General features: G+C 54.6%; 1 protein-coding gene and 1 non-coding gene across 2 annotated transcripts in view; one reads left to right on the plus strand and one right to left on the minus strand.

The window, feature by feature from the left end:
- The window catches only part of FAIM2 (Fas apoptotic inhibitory molecule 2), a 33,902-nt gene extending 18,548 nt beyond the window's left edge, over positions 1–15,354 (minus strand). The window contains exons 1-9 of the mRNA XM_010857785.1: positions 15,286–15,354; positions 11,784–11,979; positions 8,600–8,703; positions 8,121–8,185; positions 7,631–7,684; positions 1,604–1,654; positions 1,273–1,312; positions 746–783; positions 134–221 (exon numbers count right to left, since the gene is read on the minus strand). Of these exons, the coding sequence (XP_010856087.1) occupies positions 134–221; positions 746–783; positions 1,273–1,312; positions 1,604–1,654; positions 7,631–7,684; positions 8,121–8,185; positions 8,600–8,703; positions 11,784–11,979; positions 15,286–15,300 (651 nt within the window). The 5' untranslated portion in view covers positions 15,301–15,354. The remainder of the gene's footprint in view (positions 1–133; positions 222–745; positions 784–1,272; positions 1,313–1,603; positions 1,655–7,630; positions 7,685–8,120; positions 8,186–8,599; positions 8,704–11,783; positions 11,980–15,285) is intronic.
- On the plus strand, positions 13,348–13,419 carry TRNAC-GCA. Its single transcript has one exon. It is a non-coding gene; the product is annotated as a tRNA-Cys (tRNA).
- Positions 15,355–15,360: the final 6 nt, after the last annotated feature.

Here is a 15,360-nt window from a genome sequence, read left to right on the forward strand (position 1 = left end):
GGCGTCCCGCCCCATCCACTCCAGGTGCCCTCCCCATAAGCTTCTCATCCTTGTGACCTCTCCCCAGCCAGGGATCCAAGCTCGGAGCCTGCATCCCACCTGCCTTCCCAGGCCCACGGGCCCCAGAGCTGACCTTGGTCTGGAAGCTGAAGACGGTGACCGAGAGGCAGACGAGGGCCGTGATGCTCAGGCACAGCAGCACAGACGTGGTGTTGTAGTAACTGCAGGACCCGCAGGCAGGGGCTCAGCCTCAGGGCAGGGCTTCTGGTCTCCCCCGGCCCTCCTCCCAGGCCCACCCCCTTCTGCAAGGACCTGATCCCACCTCCGTGGGGCCCACCTTCCCTCCTTTCCCATGATCCTCCCTCTCCTGCCTCCCCATCCTTTCTACTGGAACCCAACCTCCCAACATGCTTAGGACTCGAAATCCTGTTAGAAGGATCCTGAAGAGGTGGTGGTGGTGGGGTTTGTGCTGGTGTATGGAGGTGGCTTTCAGGGAACTGCATGAGCATGAACCTGGGGTCCTTTCAGGTGCAGCTTGAGAGGTGTCACCTTGCTGTCCTCCGTCTCCCACCCCAACCCCGGCAGCCTGGCCAGGTCTTGGAGGCACTGTCCAGTAGAGTGCAGGAGGAGTGGGCTTGAAGCCAGCATTTCCTACCTGCCTGCCCCTCCCCAACACCTGCCTAGCCAGCGCTCCCAGGAGGGATAGTGTTTGGGGCAACTCCCCCATTCTGCCCATCTGCTTTACCTGGACAACATTCCAGTGAGGTAGGCCATGGACAGGGTCTGAAAGGAGAACAGTGTGAGGGAATGGTGGGGCCCAGACACCTTCAAGGGCCAGCCTGGGTCTCCCCGCCTTGTGCGCACCCCTCAACTCTGAGTCTGCTTTGTGCATATGCGCTTACCTCCAGAACTTCATCTGGGGAAGGAGGTCTCAACGGGCCTTGAGCCAGCTGTCCCTTTGTTCTTTTGCAGCCCTGCTCTTCCCCTTTCCTATGACCATCCCCCTTGTTACCCACAGCTCTAGGATTTCCCACACAAACCTCTTAAAAACAAATCATAGTGGAAAGACAGAGTGGATGGAGTGGAGAGAGGAAGCTCATTTGGAAAGAGAGGGTGAATTGTCTTTGAAGAAAAAGTGGGGTGAAAATACTCCTGCCTCCTTCAGTGACCTCATCTTGGCTGTCCCCAACTCCTGGCCCTCAAAACTCACTCTGCATCCCTGCTCCCTCCATCACTACAGCATCTGTCCCCAGACACCCCCACGTCACTTACAAAGATGGTCAGGAGGATCAGGTTCCAGGGGAAATGCCTCCTGTAAGGCAAGCCGCCAAGTTCAGAGGAGAGTGGGGTGCGGGCAGCACAGACCAGGGCTCCGCAAGCTCACCCCCACTCCTGGGGCACATCCCCATGGGCCCCCATCTGTCCACTCACCCTTCCCCAACCTTTGAGGTGCCAAGGAAACAGGGGAAGGCAGGCCTGCTTAACAGAGTCCAGAAAATGGGGCTCTCTTAGGGTGCACAGCACTGGTGGCAGGCAGGACTGGGGCCAGAACTTCCAAGATCCTGCTCATGTTCCCACAAGTTCCCCCCTCCACCATCTTTACCTGGGTCCAGAACAGCAGGCCAGGGTCAGGTAGGTCGCAAAGAACACAGCACTGCGAGAGACAGACAGACCAGGGAGTCAGCTGGTCTTTCCTGAAGCCTTTCCACTCAGTCGCCTGCTCAACCCACTCTCTGCCCACAGGACACCAAGCAAGGTGCTGCGGGTCAGGGGCAGGGATTGGTTAAGCCCACAACCATCCTAGAACCTTGCAACAGACAGGGTGATAGTCTAGTTCCAAAAGAGAGGAAGGGGAATAAGATGAGCCTACTTCTAGAAATCATGAATCCTGGGTGCCATAGGATAGCTAACCACCCAATCCAAAGTGGTTTTCCTCCAGATAGTATCTTATAACTTGTGTGTGTGTGTATATACACAAACATATATATATATGGGCTTCCCAGGTGGCCTGGTGGTGAAGAATCCACCTGTCAATGCAGGAGACACAAGAGATGCAAGTTTGATCCCTGGGTCGGGAAGATCCCCTGGAATAGGGAATGGCAACTCACTCCAGTATTCTTGCCTGGAAGATTCCATGGACAGAGGAGCCTGGCAGGCTGCAGTCCACAGAGTTGCAGAGAAAGAAACGTGACTGAACACGCACACATGCACGCGTATATATAGGTGTATACGTACAGCTTCATATATGGAGTTCATATAGTGTTCTCTATGTGCCAGCCAGAGAACTACATGCTTTATGAATATTGACTAATATAATCCTCACATCGTCTCTGTGAGGCTCATTGAGGCCAGCCGACTTGTCCAAGGTCACACAACTACCACAACAGCAGAGGCAGGGTTAGAACCCAGGCATTCTGGCCCCAGAGTCCTCACTTATAACCACTTACCCCACACTGCCTCCTTCAGGCCTTTCCCTGGACCTGTTGCTACTTGTAACGATCTTGTTTTTCCTGCCAGCACCTGGCACAGTGAGAAGTACCTATGGCATGAATTTCTGGATCAGGTGGCCATGTCCACCAGGAGACTGGCAGGAAGCTCAAGCGAAACCCAGAGACAAGGATTGAGGGTTGAGGATTTTCTGGAGAGCAGTGGAGCTGGAGGCCAGTCCAGGAGTGGGGAGATGAGGGCTGAGGACCCAAGGGTGGGGCATGATCATGCCTACCTAGATTGGTGCCAACGCCAATGCATGGTCTCCAGTGCCCAATGTGCCCTCAGACATGGCACCTGTCATCCCTCCCCATCTCTGTCCTCAGTTCTCTCGCCCATCCCCTATGGCAGCAACGCCAACCATCCTCCGCCAGCTTCAAACCTCCCAGGCTGCCTCACTCTCCTGCCTGGTCTGCCCTGATGTGTCCCAGAAAGATCTAGGATGAGGTGGGGCGCCCCGGCTCCCTGTCTGCCACCTGGAAACATCACGCCACGGATCTCTGTGTGCTTCCTCCCGTCCCTCCTCTCATCGCAGACTAATCCCCCAAGCCTCTGGGTCCCACACCCTCCCCTGTCCTGCCATTGACCCTCACACACCTCCTCAGCTGTTCTCCTGAATCTTTAAACAACACCTTTAATGGTTCTAGCTACTGCGACATTATCCACCCTTATAGCCAAGCTTCTTGAAAAAGTTGTCTCTGTTGAAGGCATTTTCTCCATCTCATAATTACTCCTCAACAAACCAGCCTGAGCCCCAGCTTAATGAGAGCTGCCTTTGCAACATCACTATGACCTTGTTGAGTCCAGTTGACACTTGTCCATACTTATCTTTCCTGGCATCTCAATATCTGATCTCTCACTTGTTGCCCTGGTTCCACAATGACATAGCCTTGGGTTCCTGCCTAACTCCCTTGGTCACTCCTTCTCTACCTGCTTCAGCACCGGGTCTCTTCTGTCAAGCTGTCTCCTTTCACACTCCCCTTGGGTAGGTTCACTCATTCCTAGGACTCCCTTTATCAGGCAGATGCTCATGACTTGCACACCCATATTTCTGATCTAGAATTTCCTTCTCAACCTCAGACCTGAATAACCAACTGCCGACTGGGCAGACACATTCAGAAACATACCCAACGCAGAAGGTTAGAATCGAACTTGTCCTCTTCCTTGCTCCTTCTTGGGCACCCCCCATTGCAGCCTTGGAGTCACCCACCCAGCAGCTCAGTCAGCTGTAACTCCCAGCCTGCTACACCCAACTAATCACTTGGACCTGTAAGTCCTCTACCTAGGCAGCTCTCAAATCTATTCCCTTTTCTCCATTCCTGCAATCACCCTTTTAGGTTGAGCCACCTCTGTCTATCTAGTCCTTCTGCCTCCAACCCTGCCTGCCACTCTCCAAGCTACAGGCAGATCCCATCATGTGACTCTTCTGTTTAAAATTCCAAAGACCTGGCAATGTCTTGTGTGATCCACTCCCTGCCCACCTCCCCAGCCCATCCCGCACCATGCTCCACCCCACCATCTACCCTCTCATCGCTCTCCGCATCCTCACAGGGTGACCACCTCCCTCTGCCCCGGCTGGAAAGGACCAACCAGCGATGATGCCTGTGGCCGGGATTGGAGGGGCTTGCTCTGTGCACCGCGGACAGAACTCAGCCAAAGCCTGCACCTCATACCCCACAGGCCTGCTCATCGGATCCGCACCCAGGTGTAGCATCTGGAACGACCTATTGTCTAATCCTCAGCCTGGCACGGGTTAGGCGATCTTTAAACATTCCTGGATGAAAAACTCGGAGAATGCAGGGGTTGAGACAAGGCCACTGGATTTGGTGAACAGGAGCCCTCTGTCTTCACCCTTCCCTACTCTTCGGTGGTTTGCAAATGCTGCGTCACTGTTGTCACAGTGATGGAGGGGTTCTCAGTGCCATGACCAGGGCTGCTGCAAGACATCCTGCTCTGTGAGGGACCGTGGCATCATCCTGCCCCTGGAGTTGTTAAGAAACACTCCAGCACTTGCTCTCTTTGGGTCTCCCTTGAGTCACCGGTCAGTCACTTCAACAATAATGATAATAATAATACCTTAGTCTCTGTGTATCCTGGGTGTGGGGCCTATCTCCCTGGCCAGACTAGAAGCTTCCTGAGGGCAGAGCTCAACCTCCTTTTCTCTCCGGTCCAGAGCTCCTCAACCCTCCAGATGAGTGGTTGGGAGGAAGGGCAGAGGGACAGGCGGCCTGGGGGCAGCTTGGGAGCCTGACCCTCACGTTTCCCCTCCCAGCTCTGGCACCACTGTCATGTGACCTCGCACAAGCTACTGAATTGCAGAGCCCCAGCGTCCTGCTTTGTCAAATAGGAATACTGGTATCAGTTCACTGTAGCGAGAGTTGGACGGCAGCACCCAGTCCAGCCTTGAGCACCAAGGCCTGGTGAAGGGGAGGGGAGGTTGAGCGCTGTTATTATTATGACTAGACCCTGGCTGACTGACAGCTTCCTGGAGAGGCTGGGACCCATCTCCCCCCCGCCCCAGTTCTGGGCTCACATTTGTCCTCCTCTGCCTGGCTCCCCCCACCTCCATACCATGGTCCTTACTCCCCCCACCACAGGGAGGCATGCAGTTCCTGCTGCCGCGGCTCAGAGAAAGCAATCAGACAGTAAGGCAAGAGCCCACTGAGGCAGGTAACTGGGGCCTGGAGAAAGCGAGGGCTGGGGGTGGGGGTGCTGGGAGGCGGCCATCCAGGGAGTGGAGAATGAGTCACAGGAGTTAGAAAGAGACAGACTCGTCAGATCCAGGGCCCCAGGGCCTGAGCTGGAGCCATGGTCTATTTACAGAATGTCAACACAGAGGCACGAGGCTCAGGTGGAGGCCAGCGTCCAAACCCAGCGTCCTCTCCCAACTTACGCTGCTCCGGGACCAGTTCCTGGCTGTGGCGGAGGCTGCCGGGCACGGAGGGGACATGCAACAGCTTTGCAGTCGGAAAGACAGGCTTCAATCCTGGCTCTGCTGCTTAGGAAGCAACATCTTCACTCTGACCCTCATTTTTTTCAATGTATAAAATGGTAATAATAACAGTATCTGTCTGGGAGGGTTGTTGTTAGGGATCGAATGAAGAATATCTGCAAATCCCATGGCACAGTGCTTCATACAGAGAAAAAGACCTGTTTCATTCTTATTGCTGTTAAGGGCTTGGTACTTGGGGAGGGGTGAGACCCACTAGATGTCAGGCCTGGTAGGTGTCCGACCCAGAGGCAGACTCAGGACCAAGGTGAGGTGGGGAGGGGGCTGGAAGGACAGAGCCACAGGCTGGCTTTTTGTAGGACAGCACAGCATCTCGGTGGTGAATTCATCAGCACCATTACGGCTTTGCCATGCTCCATGGAAAGCACAGGGCCCAGGCCCAATTCCGGCTTCTCTCCACCCCCATCCATCCCTGAGCCCAGCACAGCATCTCTGTTTTCTGCCTGGAGATGCTGAGGAGGAAGGAGGATGCTAAGTCTCGGCATGCGGAGGTCAGAGTCTCACACCCGCCCTCAGTGGGTCGACTCTGCCTCCACTTCCTGAGCTGCTTATTCTTGGATTGTTCCCCTGCTCCATCTGCTCAGGGCACAGAGTCCTGAAGACTCCCCCACAGAAAGCCTGACGAGGGGCCTGGAAACTCTCTCGAGGTCTCGGGGCTCAGAGGCTGCCAGGAGGTGCTGACGTGCTGGGAGTCATGCCAACCCGCCACGTGGGCTGATGGGGGCAGCAGTCCCTGGGGCCTCATTAGCTTTACCCTCATTAGTGTGCCCAGTTCCCCTAGACGCTCGCCTCCCTGCCTGGTCTGCAGACAGGCCCTCTGTCCTGCACCCTAAGAAAGGCTTTGGGTGTGAATGTCTCCTCCCCTGGGACCCCCAGCTTAGGGCTCTTAAAGAGCCCCAGAGGCCAAGATGTCTCCTTCCTGTCAGTCTCTGGGCTGGCTTATGTTATCTCAAGGCCCACTGTAGGATTGTTCTGGGCTCGGGTGATCCGAGAAGCTCTGGGCTGAGCCCACATTTTCCACCAGATTCCTTTTCAATAACAGGCCTGGGACAGCTGTAGTGCACAAGCTCCTTGGGTGGACATTGGAAGCCTCCATCCCAGAACGCCCACTGCTCTGTTGGGTGTCCCAGATTCCCCTCCACGGACCCCTGCAGTGCTCCGCCAGCCTGGTCTCTAACTCAACAAACGTACCCCCATGCACTCCCACTCCAGCTCCCACACACGCTTTTGCTTAAGCCACTCCAGTCCCCAGTCCTCTTGGCCCCTCCTGACAGGGACCGAGAGCTGCCCCTCCTGTTTCACGGGCTGCCTGGCCCTGCAGAGGCTGCCTTCCCAGCAGCCCCAGTTCCGGCCTGGGCTCACAATGGGTGCTGAAGGAGACTTTGCTGACAGTAGCTCTGCTTTGAGCCTATGGTGGTCCGGCCTGGTGTTATCCAGAACAATTTCTTAACTGCCCACCTGGGAGGGTCAGAAGAGCCTTCTCTCAAGTTACTTGCCATGTTCCTTGCAGAGTTCAGGATAGGCGGGAGCTGACTGCTCGAGGGGAAGGGAGTCTGCCAAGCAGAGGGATTAAGAGTGCAAGCCTCAGCCTGAATCCTGGGTTTGAACCCCAGCTCCACCACTGTCTACTTGTGTGATCTTGGGCAAACTCAACCTCTCCAAGCCTGAGTTTTCCAAGGTAATTATACCCAGTAGACCTGAGCGAATGCAATACTGTATATCAAGCACAGCGAACAATGCCCAGCCCTTATTAGGCACTTTATAAGTGGCAGCTATTATGATTAATAATTCGTAAGCACTAATAACACTATGTTAATAAGAGTAGCAACATTATTATTAGTGTAGGCCAAGGCGTCCCAGCCCCTTTCTGCTCAGGGCCAAGGTCTGGGTCTCTCCAGCCATAACCCCAGCTCCACCCTTCCCTCCTTATGCAGGCTCCAGAACCAACACGCCTCTTCTCCCCTCCCTCTCAGACCTAAACATCTCAGAAGGGCCCTTCTGGCCATGCTCCTGTGAGGACAGTCCCCATGGGGTGGGGAGAGGCCATGGGCTGGGACTTGTCAGCAGAGACCTTCCACCCTGGGCCGCCATGGGTGCTTCCGGTGAGGGGGGTGGGTGGCGTGGAATACTCACTAGGATGCCCAGTACCAGCCTGGGTTGGCCTGGACATAGTCCTTCACGGGGTCACTGCAGAGAAAGGAGGAAGAGAGAATCCGAATTGACCCTCTGTCTCCATTTCTGGCTCTACATCTGCACCTGCCCCCCGCTCCCAGTTCACAGGACTGGAGAGGAAGAAAGGAGTGACTGCAACCCTGGTGGGGCAGGGGACCCCAGCCACAGTCTTGGGCTGAGACGCGGACATGCCTGGACGTAGGGCTGTGGTGTCTGAGAGGAAAGGCTGCTTCACAGACACTCGCTGGCCCGGAAAGCATGGGGCCACCCCCACTGGAGGGAGGACCCCTCCATGTGTCCAGGCTAAGGTTCTTCCCAGCACGAGGGGTACCGCTGCCCTGAACAAATATCCCCAGGCAAACATTCCCAGACCTGTCTGATGCTGGATCCCCCCAACCCCACGCCTGGCCCCACCACTCCTGGAGTGTGCTGGTTCACATGGTCAACTCACCAGAAGGTAAAGAGAGCCACGACACCCAAGGTCACCAGCAGCTGAATCAGCAGAATGGTATAGACCTGGGGACAGGAAGGGGTTCCTCTCAGCTTAGGGGGCCCTGCTGGAGGCCGGGAGGCTCAGGCCCCCAGCCAAGATCAGGCAGGCCCTTCTTCCTGGTGACTCGATCTACCCTCCAGACCCGCATCCCAGGCCCTCCACCCTCCATCTTCAGAGTCACTGGAAGGAATCCAGGCCAAGGAGAAAAGAGAGCAATGACGCTCCACGGCCTGCACCCATGGGGTCTGGAGAGAAGAGAGCAGGTGTTCAGGCATAGCAGGGGGTGGTGGATGCCCCACTTACCAGCAGGTACTATCAGCTGGGGTCACAGCAATGGGGAGAAGGGTGGCCTCTGGGCAGAGGGTTGGGCCAGGGGTTTCTCAAGGGGATTTTCCTGCCCACCCTCCCATTTTGGAGGAGTTGGGGGAGGCAGTTACCTTTCTGATGAAGACTCGGCGAACCTTCTGGTCGTCCCAACTGAAGGTGGTGAAGAACTCATGGTCTCCAGTGGGGAAGCCACTCTCATAGCTGGAGCTGCTGTCTGCGTGGCAGGGGGAGGGCCATGAGTGCCCCCCACACACATGTGAACACCGCCGCCGACGGCCACCCGCTCAGAGTATTTGTCAGACTGGCTCCCGGGACCAGGCGAAGCCTCTTTCTCCAGCCCCATTCTCAAACCTCCAGCCCCACCGCATCTCTTCCCACAGAGGTCCCAGACCTCTCCCAGGGTGCCTCTCACCTGTCTCGTTCTGAGTCCTGAGAAAGAACTGTCTCCTCCCCTTCTTCCTGCCCCCACCCCCAGCTGGGGCTCCCTGGGGGCCATGTTCTTTCATAGAAATGTGGCCTTTCCCTCTTGTGCCCCCCATACCCCTCCCTGGACACTCTAGCTCCCTCTTGGCTGAGAATCAGAGAGGGGACAGCCACGCTCCCCGGGCCACCTCGCACATCCCCAGGGTCATTGGTCCAACCCCAGGTTGCTCTGAGGCCCTTGGGGTGGGAAGAGGAGACTCCTGGGAAGATCAGACCTGCTGGTGCTCTAGCTGGGAATCAGGGAAGGGCAGTGACTGGAGGGGAAATAAAGTCAGGTGAAGTTTGGGAGCCTGGTCCTAGAACTTACACTTTCAGAAAAGCATGGGCTCCATAGGAAAACATGTGGATCGGTCCTCAAGACTGCCTAGCTGTGGGACCTTAAGGGAGTCACCAGCCTTCTCTGAGTCTCTTCTATGATAGAGGTCAGTGATACCCACCCACCAGGGATGAAACAAGATAAAAGTGAAAACTTTGTGCCTGATGCTGACCACACCAACCTCTTAATTCTGCATCTGAATCATTCCTAAAGCCTCAAATATGTCCACTCTATTCTCCCCCACTATCCCTACCAGATCTCCCCGACCTTCCCCTCCACCGCAATAGCCTCTACCTTGGTCTTTCAAAGCTGATGTTGGCACTGCCCTTGCTTCAGGTTCTTTGATGGCTCCCCACTGCCTTTTGGGATTCCCCAGTGGCTCAGATGGTAAAGAATATGCCTGAAGTCCATGCAACTGGGGTTCCAACCCTGGGTTGGAAAGATCCCTTGTAAAAGGGAATGGCTACCCACTCCAGTATTCTTGCCTAAAGAATTCCACGGACAGAGGAGCCTGATAGACTATAGTCCACGGGGTCACAAAGACTCAGACAGGACTTAGTGACTAACACACTGCCTTTTATTCAAGTTTGAGTTCCCCAACAAAGCCTCCTCAGCCTCCCATGAGCCCTCCGGCTCCACTGCACACTGCTCCCTGCTACTCTTCTCCAGCGTGACTATATTTTTTTCAGTGATATGTTCTCATGCCTCTGAGCCTCTGCATATTCTTTCTTTCAACCTCAGACCCTCATTTTCCCACCTCTTCACCAAGCTAACACATGCCATCCTTCAGGACTCCATGTGGATACCCCTTCCTCCAGGAAGTCCTCCCTGACTGTCGGCAGGTGAATGGCTGAGGCCTCCATCACCGCACCTGTTTCTCTGTGTGGTGGTTGTCCATTTACTTGTCTACACAGTCATTTCTGTGAATGTAGGTCTTGCAAATCGGTGCATCCCTAGAAACCAGCTCAGTGCCAGACACAGTGCCTGGGGCAGGCTTAGGAAATGTTTGTCATCTGCTGACTGAAGTGAGCTGCTTTCCTCCGCCCTGACAGTTCTGTGAAAACATTCCTTACAGCAGCCATTCCTGGCAACCAGGACACAGGAAATGAGGAAGTGGGGAGGGAGGTAGACCAGTTGCCAGCCTGGGGCTTGAAGACCCTAAACCTCTTATCCTTCACTACTCTGTGTACTGTCTACGTTTCCTGCCAAAGCCCAAGTGGCCAGGCCACAGAGGGGGGAGGAAAGGAGAGAAAAAGCAGTCCTGTGGGTGTCGGGGGCAGTAGGAAGGGCTCCCATGAACACCAAACCTTCATAGGCCCTCCAGTAGGTCACGGTGGGGTGGGACTTCTTGGCCTGAGGAGTTTTGTGGTGGGAGGTGCGAACCATGGTGGCCACTCCTTGTGAGTAAAGACTCTGTCTGAGGCATTGTTCTTGGGGTTGCTTCTAGAATTCTGTTAGGGGTGGGGGTGGGGACTCAATAAGGTGGGGGAGGGGATAAGGGGCTGTTGAGGGAGGTTGAAGGGGCTGAGGAAGACTTCATTACACCTCGTGGGGGGTTGTATGTTCCCAGGCCTGAGGCAAGGTTTCCCCAGGCTGCTCAGCCTAACAGAGGGGTCCCTACCAGCCATGATTCTTAGTCTGCAAGGAGCTAGCATCAGCCTGCATGGGTCTGCTTAGGAACTGTACCTGACTGTGAGAGATGCTAAGGCTGGTGTGGGTTAGTTGTTCAGTCGTGTCTGACTCTTTGCAACCCCATGGACCGTAGCCCACCAGGCTCCTCTGTCCATGGGATTCTCCAGGCAAGAATACTGGAGTGGGTTGCTATGCCCTCCTCCAAGGGGATCTTCCGGACCCAGGGATCGAACCCTGGTCTCCTGCGTTGCAGGTGGGTTCTCTACCATCTGACCCACCAGGTAATCCCACTACAGCTGATATTTGCTTCCAGTTAAGGCCTGGGGGAGGGAAAGAGTCAAGGAGAGTGATGGATGAAGGGGATCCTCAGGTTGGGGCCCCCAACAACCCTGGGGCCTCCATGTACACAGGTTTCAGATCAGCCAGCATGTAAGCAGATTGCATCCCATTCACAGGGAGCCAGTCCCAGTTGAGGCCACGGTCAACTGTGGTCTCGTACTGTTCCTTCCTGTGTCCGCTCTAACCTTGCTCACTCCTACTCTGCATCCCTTTCTTCTAGACCAACTTCTGGTTTTTCTCCCCTATCTGTTCCCTCTTTTTGTCCTAGCTCGATAACTTGGAAAAAACCTCTCTTACCTACCGAAGAGAACTCTGACTGCAGAAACTGTATCTTTCTTTTCTCATGGAGTTCTCCTTGACCTATCTTTAGAACAGCCCTCCAAACTCCAAACCTTTGACATCACAGCCTCATCTGACAACCACACAGTGCATCTATTTCTGGGCAACTTCCTCCTACACAGGTTTTTTCATACAGGCCCACCACTTCCCCTCAGGCTCCTGCCTCCAGGAACTGAGAGACTTACTAGGGTCCACGTAGGCCCAGCTCGGGTGGAGAGGCACAGCCGAGGGGGCGGGGGGGAAGGCTCCTGCCTTGAGCCCCTCCCCAGAGGTGGCCTCCTCATAGGAGGGCGGGGCCGAGGGCACTGCCGGAGTCTCCTTCTTCTCGCCATTCGCCTGCTGCTGCCCCTCTGTCCCGGGGGCCTTGTTAGCCACGGAGAGCTGTGGAGGAGAGGCAGAGAAAGACAGTCACCGGGGACAGGGCGCCACCCAAGTCCTCCGCACCAGCCCCTCCACTTCTGGGATTGCCCCAGGTACTTTGTCCCCTTACTAGAATGACAGGGGTGCAGACAAGAGTTTCCCTATTTTATGTGGGGTATATATACAATGGAATATTACTCAGCCTTAAAGAAGGAATTCCTGTCATTTGCAGCAGCATGAATGAATCAGGAGGACATTATGCTAAGTGAAATAAGCCAGACCCAGAAAGAAAAAACTGGAGGATCTCACTTATACATGGAATCTGAAATAGTCAAACTCACAGGAGCACAGAGTAGAATGGTGGCTGCCAGGGTCAGCGGGTGGTGGGGGGAGTGGGGAGATACTGGTCAAAGGGTACAAAGGTTCAGTTATGCACGATGAATTAGTTGTGGAGATCTAATGCACAGCATGGTGGCTAGAGTTAACAATACCGTATTGTGTCCTTGAAATCTGCTGAAAGGGTAGATCATAAGTGTTCTTGCCACCAAAAAACAAAGAGAAAGTAACTATGTGAAGTGATGGACGTGTTAACTAGCTTGATTGGGGTGATCATTTTGCAAGTTACATGTACATCAAAATATCATACACCTTAGATATATACAATTTGTTTTTTTGTTTTTGGCTGTGCCATGCAGCATGTGGGATTTTAGTTCTCCTACCAGGGATCGAACCTACACTTCCTGCAGTGGGAGAGTGGAGTCTTAATCACTGGACCACCAGGGAAGTCCCTGTATACAATTTCTATTTGTCAATTCTACCCCCAATAAAGCTGGTGAAAAGAATCTTATTTTATGGATGAGAGAACTGAGCTCTAGGAGGCTCGGAGCTGGCCAGAGGCATACACACTGGAATAGGGGTAAGAACTGAGCAAGCTGGAAATTCTTAGGAGAGCCCACCATTGGGGGTCACTGTCCCTGGGGCAGTGCCCGGCTCTAAACGATTTCACCTTTTTCCTGGGGTCCAGAGAAGGGCCTTGCACAGAGTAGGCGCTTAAAAAATACTACTCAATGAAAAGTTCTCTCACTCAATCTCCCTGTTACCTTGCTAACTATATTTTTGACCCCTGTTTTCAAATGAGGGAACTGAGGCTCAGAGAGGAAGAATGACTCAAAGCCGGCCATGGCCCACTGGGCTGCAGAGTCCAGACACCATCCACTGGGACTGGCCTTCTCCTGGGCTGGAGAGGACCAAGGAGGGCAGGGATTTGGAAAGCAGGGAAACAGAAGGGGGAGAGGAGAGGGGGAAAGGAGGAAGAGGAATAGGGGCTGCAGCGAAGTGGAGGGGCAAGAAGCCCTTGGCTAAGAATCCGTTTTGGAAATCTCAAGGCCTTCCCTAGTGGCTCAGTTGGTAAAGAATCTGCCTGCAATGCAGAAGACCCAGGTTCAATCCCTGGGTCGGGAAGGTCCTCTGGAGGAGGGAATGGCAACCCACTCCAGTATTTGTGCCTGGAGAATTCCAAGGACAGAGGAGCTGGCAGGCTACAGTCCATGGGGTTGCAAAGAGTCGGACACGACTGAGGGACTAACTCTTTCTTTCTTTCTTATTGGAAATCTCAGCCTCTCTCCCTTAAACCAGAATAGAATCAGACTGTTACTAATGGAAGGGAAAGCGCCTTGTTCAGCCCCTTCCATCATCTTACAGACAAGGAAACTGAGGCCCAGTGGGAAATGTCCCATGGCAGGATGACAGGCCCCGACAATGTACAAGTTCAGCTTCGGTGAGAGGATATGGGCTTTGAGGGCCCGAATGAGGCCGCCAGGGAAGAGATGACTTGGGAGGCAAGGGTGGTATGAAAAAGGAAACCACACCAGGATATTCTGCTTCCGTCCAGCCCTGAGGACCACTGAACTGGAGGGGCCTTTTCCATCATCAGAAAGCCTGGGAGCAAGCTGTGGGGGTGGGGGGTGGAAGAGGCAGGGGCAATACATTCACCCCAGGACAGGAAGCAGCGTCAGCAAAGTGACTGATGGAGGCAGGGGTGGGAAGTGGAGGGAGAGAATCCGCAGAGGTGGGAGCGCTTCATTTTCCCCATGGTGAACCCCCACCCCTCGATCCTCAGGGAAGGGCCTCAGAACCCAGGCCTGTGGGAATGGAGCCCTGGCTCATCTGCTTCCCTCCTACTCGCCAATCCCCTTCATCATCCAGATCGGAAGGGTCATGCCCAGGAAAATCCACTTCAGCCCACCAGAACCAAGGTCCTCTGAGCCCAGACCCAGGGCTCGTGCCTGGGAAAGGATTATCACCTCTGACCTCAGCCCTGTCCACACTGGTCCTCCTCACCAGGAACCACCCTGCTAACCAGACCCCCAGAGCCTCCTTGGCCCTGCCCTCCCCACATCCAGCACTCCCAAGTGAAGCCTGCCCAAATGGCAGGAGATGGTATCACCCAATGACATCATTTTTTGGCCTGATGAGCTTGCAAACAAGGAAAAGAGGGTCTAAGAGCCCAGGAAAGATGCCATTGGCTCTGAGGCTCATCTCTGAGGAAAAAAAAGTGGGAGCAGAAGGGAAGCCCTTCTTCTGTTTTCTCTACCCAATCCTTAGCACCACCCCAGAGGACCCTCTTCCTTTGCCTGAGGCCCTGGTGGTTGTATAATTCCACAGGCTGTCAATGTTACATAACCCTACTAGGCCAGCCAAGTCTCTGCCCCAGTCCCCCTCCTCTACATTTCAGGCCTAAAACAGGAACAAAAAGAGAAGACGTTTTATCCGGTCCCATTCAGTCCCATGTCTGGCCAAAACCAAAACAAAAATTAGAACATCCTGAAGCAGGGTTGCCATAGTAACTCCTCAGCCACAGGGGCTGTATCCAGAAATGGAAAGATGACAGGGAGTTGGAGGGGGGGTTTCTGTGGAGGGTGTAAAAGATGAGTATAACATGGTTGAGGTTGGGATTGGACAAAAGAGGGGGGTGCCACATAGAGACTGCCTCTGAGGGTTCATCCTGGGGATACACACACACACACACACACGACTCCTAAGCTGACTCCTTAAGAAGACCTGGGCATCTGTGAAGGGTCCTGTGATGCCAAAGCATGGGTGGAATGTAGATGGAGGAGAGGAGAGCCTGGTGGGCAGGAAGAGGCCACAGCCCATTCCTTGAAATGGGCCTTTGGGTCCTCTGACTTCAGCAAGGACCACCCAGGACCTTCGCACAAGAGCCAAGCACAAGGTGCTTACAATGGTTCAGAGGGCTTGCTAAGGATGACAGGGAGATGGGGGAAACCTGAGGATGGAGGATGGTGCGGGCGGGGGAGATGCCGGTACCTTTCCCTGTGTCATGGTGCCGTCTCTCGGGGAAGGGGTGCCTGAGGCAGAGGCGGCCGCTCGGGTCACCGCAGC

Source organism: Bison bison, unplaced genomic scaffold (assembly GCF_000754665.1).
Source record: "Bison bison bison isolate TAMUID 2011002044 unplaced genomic scaffold, Bison_UMD1.0 scf7180017864383, whole genome shotgun sequence".
Classification (NCBI taxonomy): Eukaryota; Metazoa; Chordata; class Mammalia; order Artiodactyla; family Bovidae; genus Bison; species Bison bison.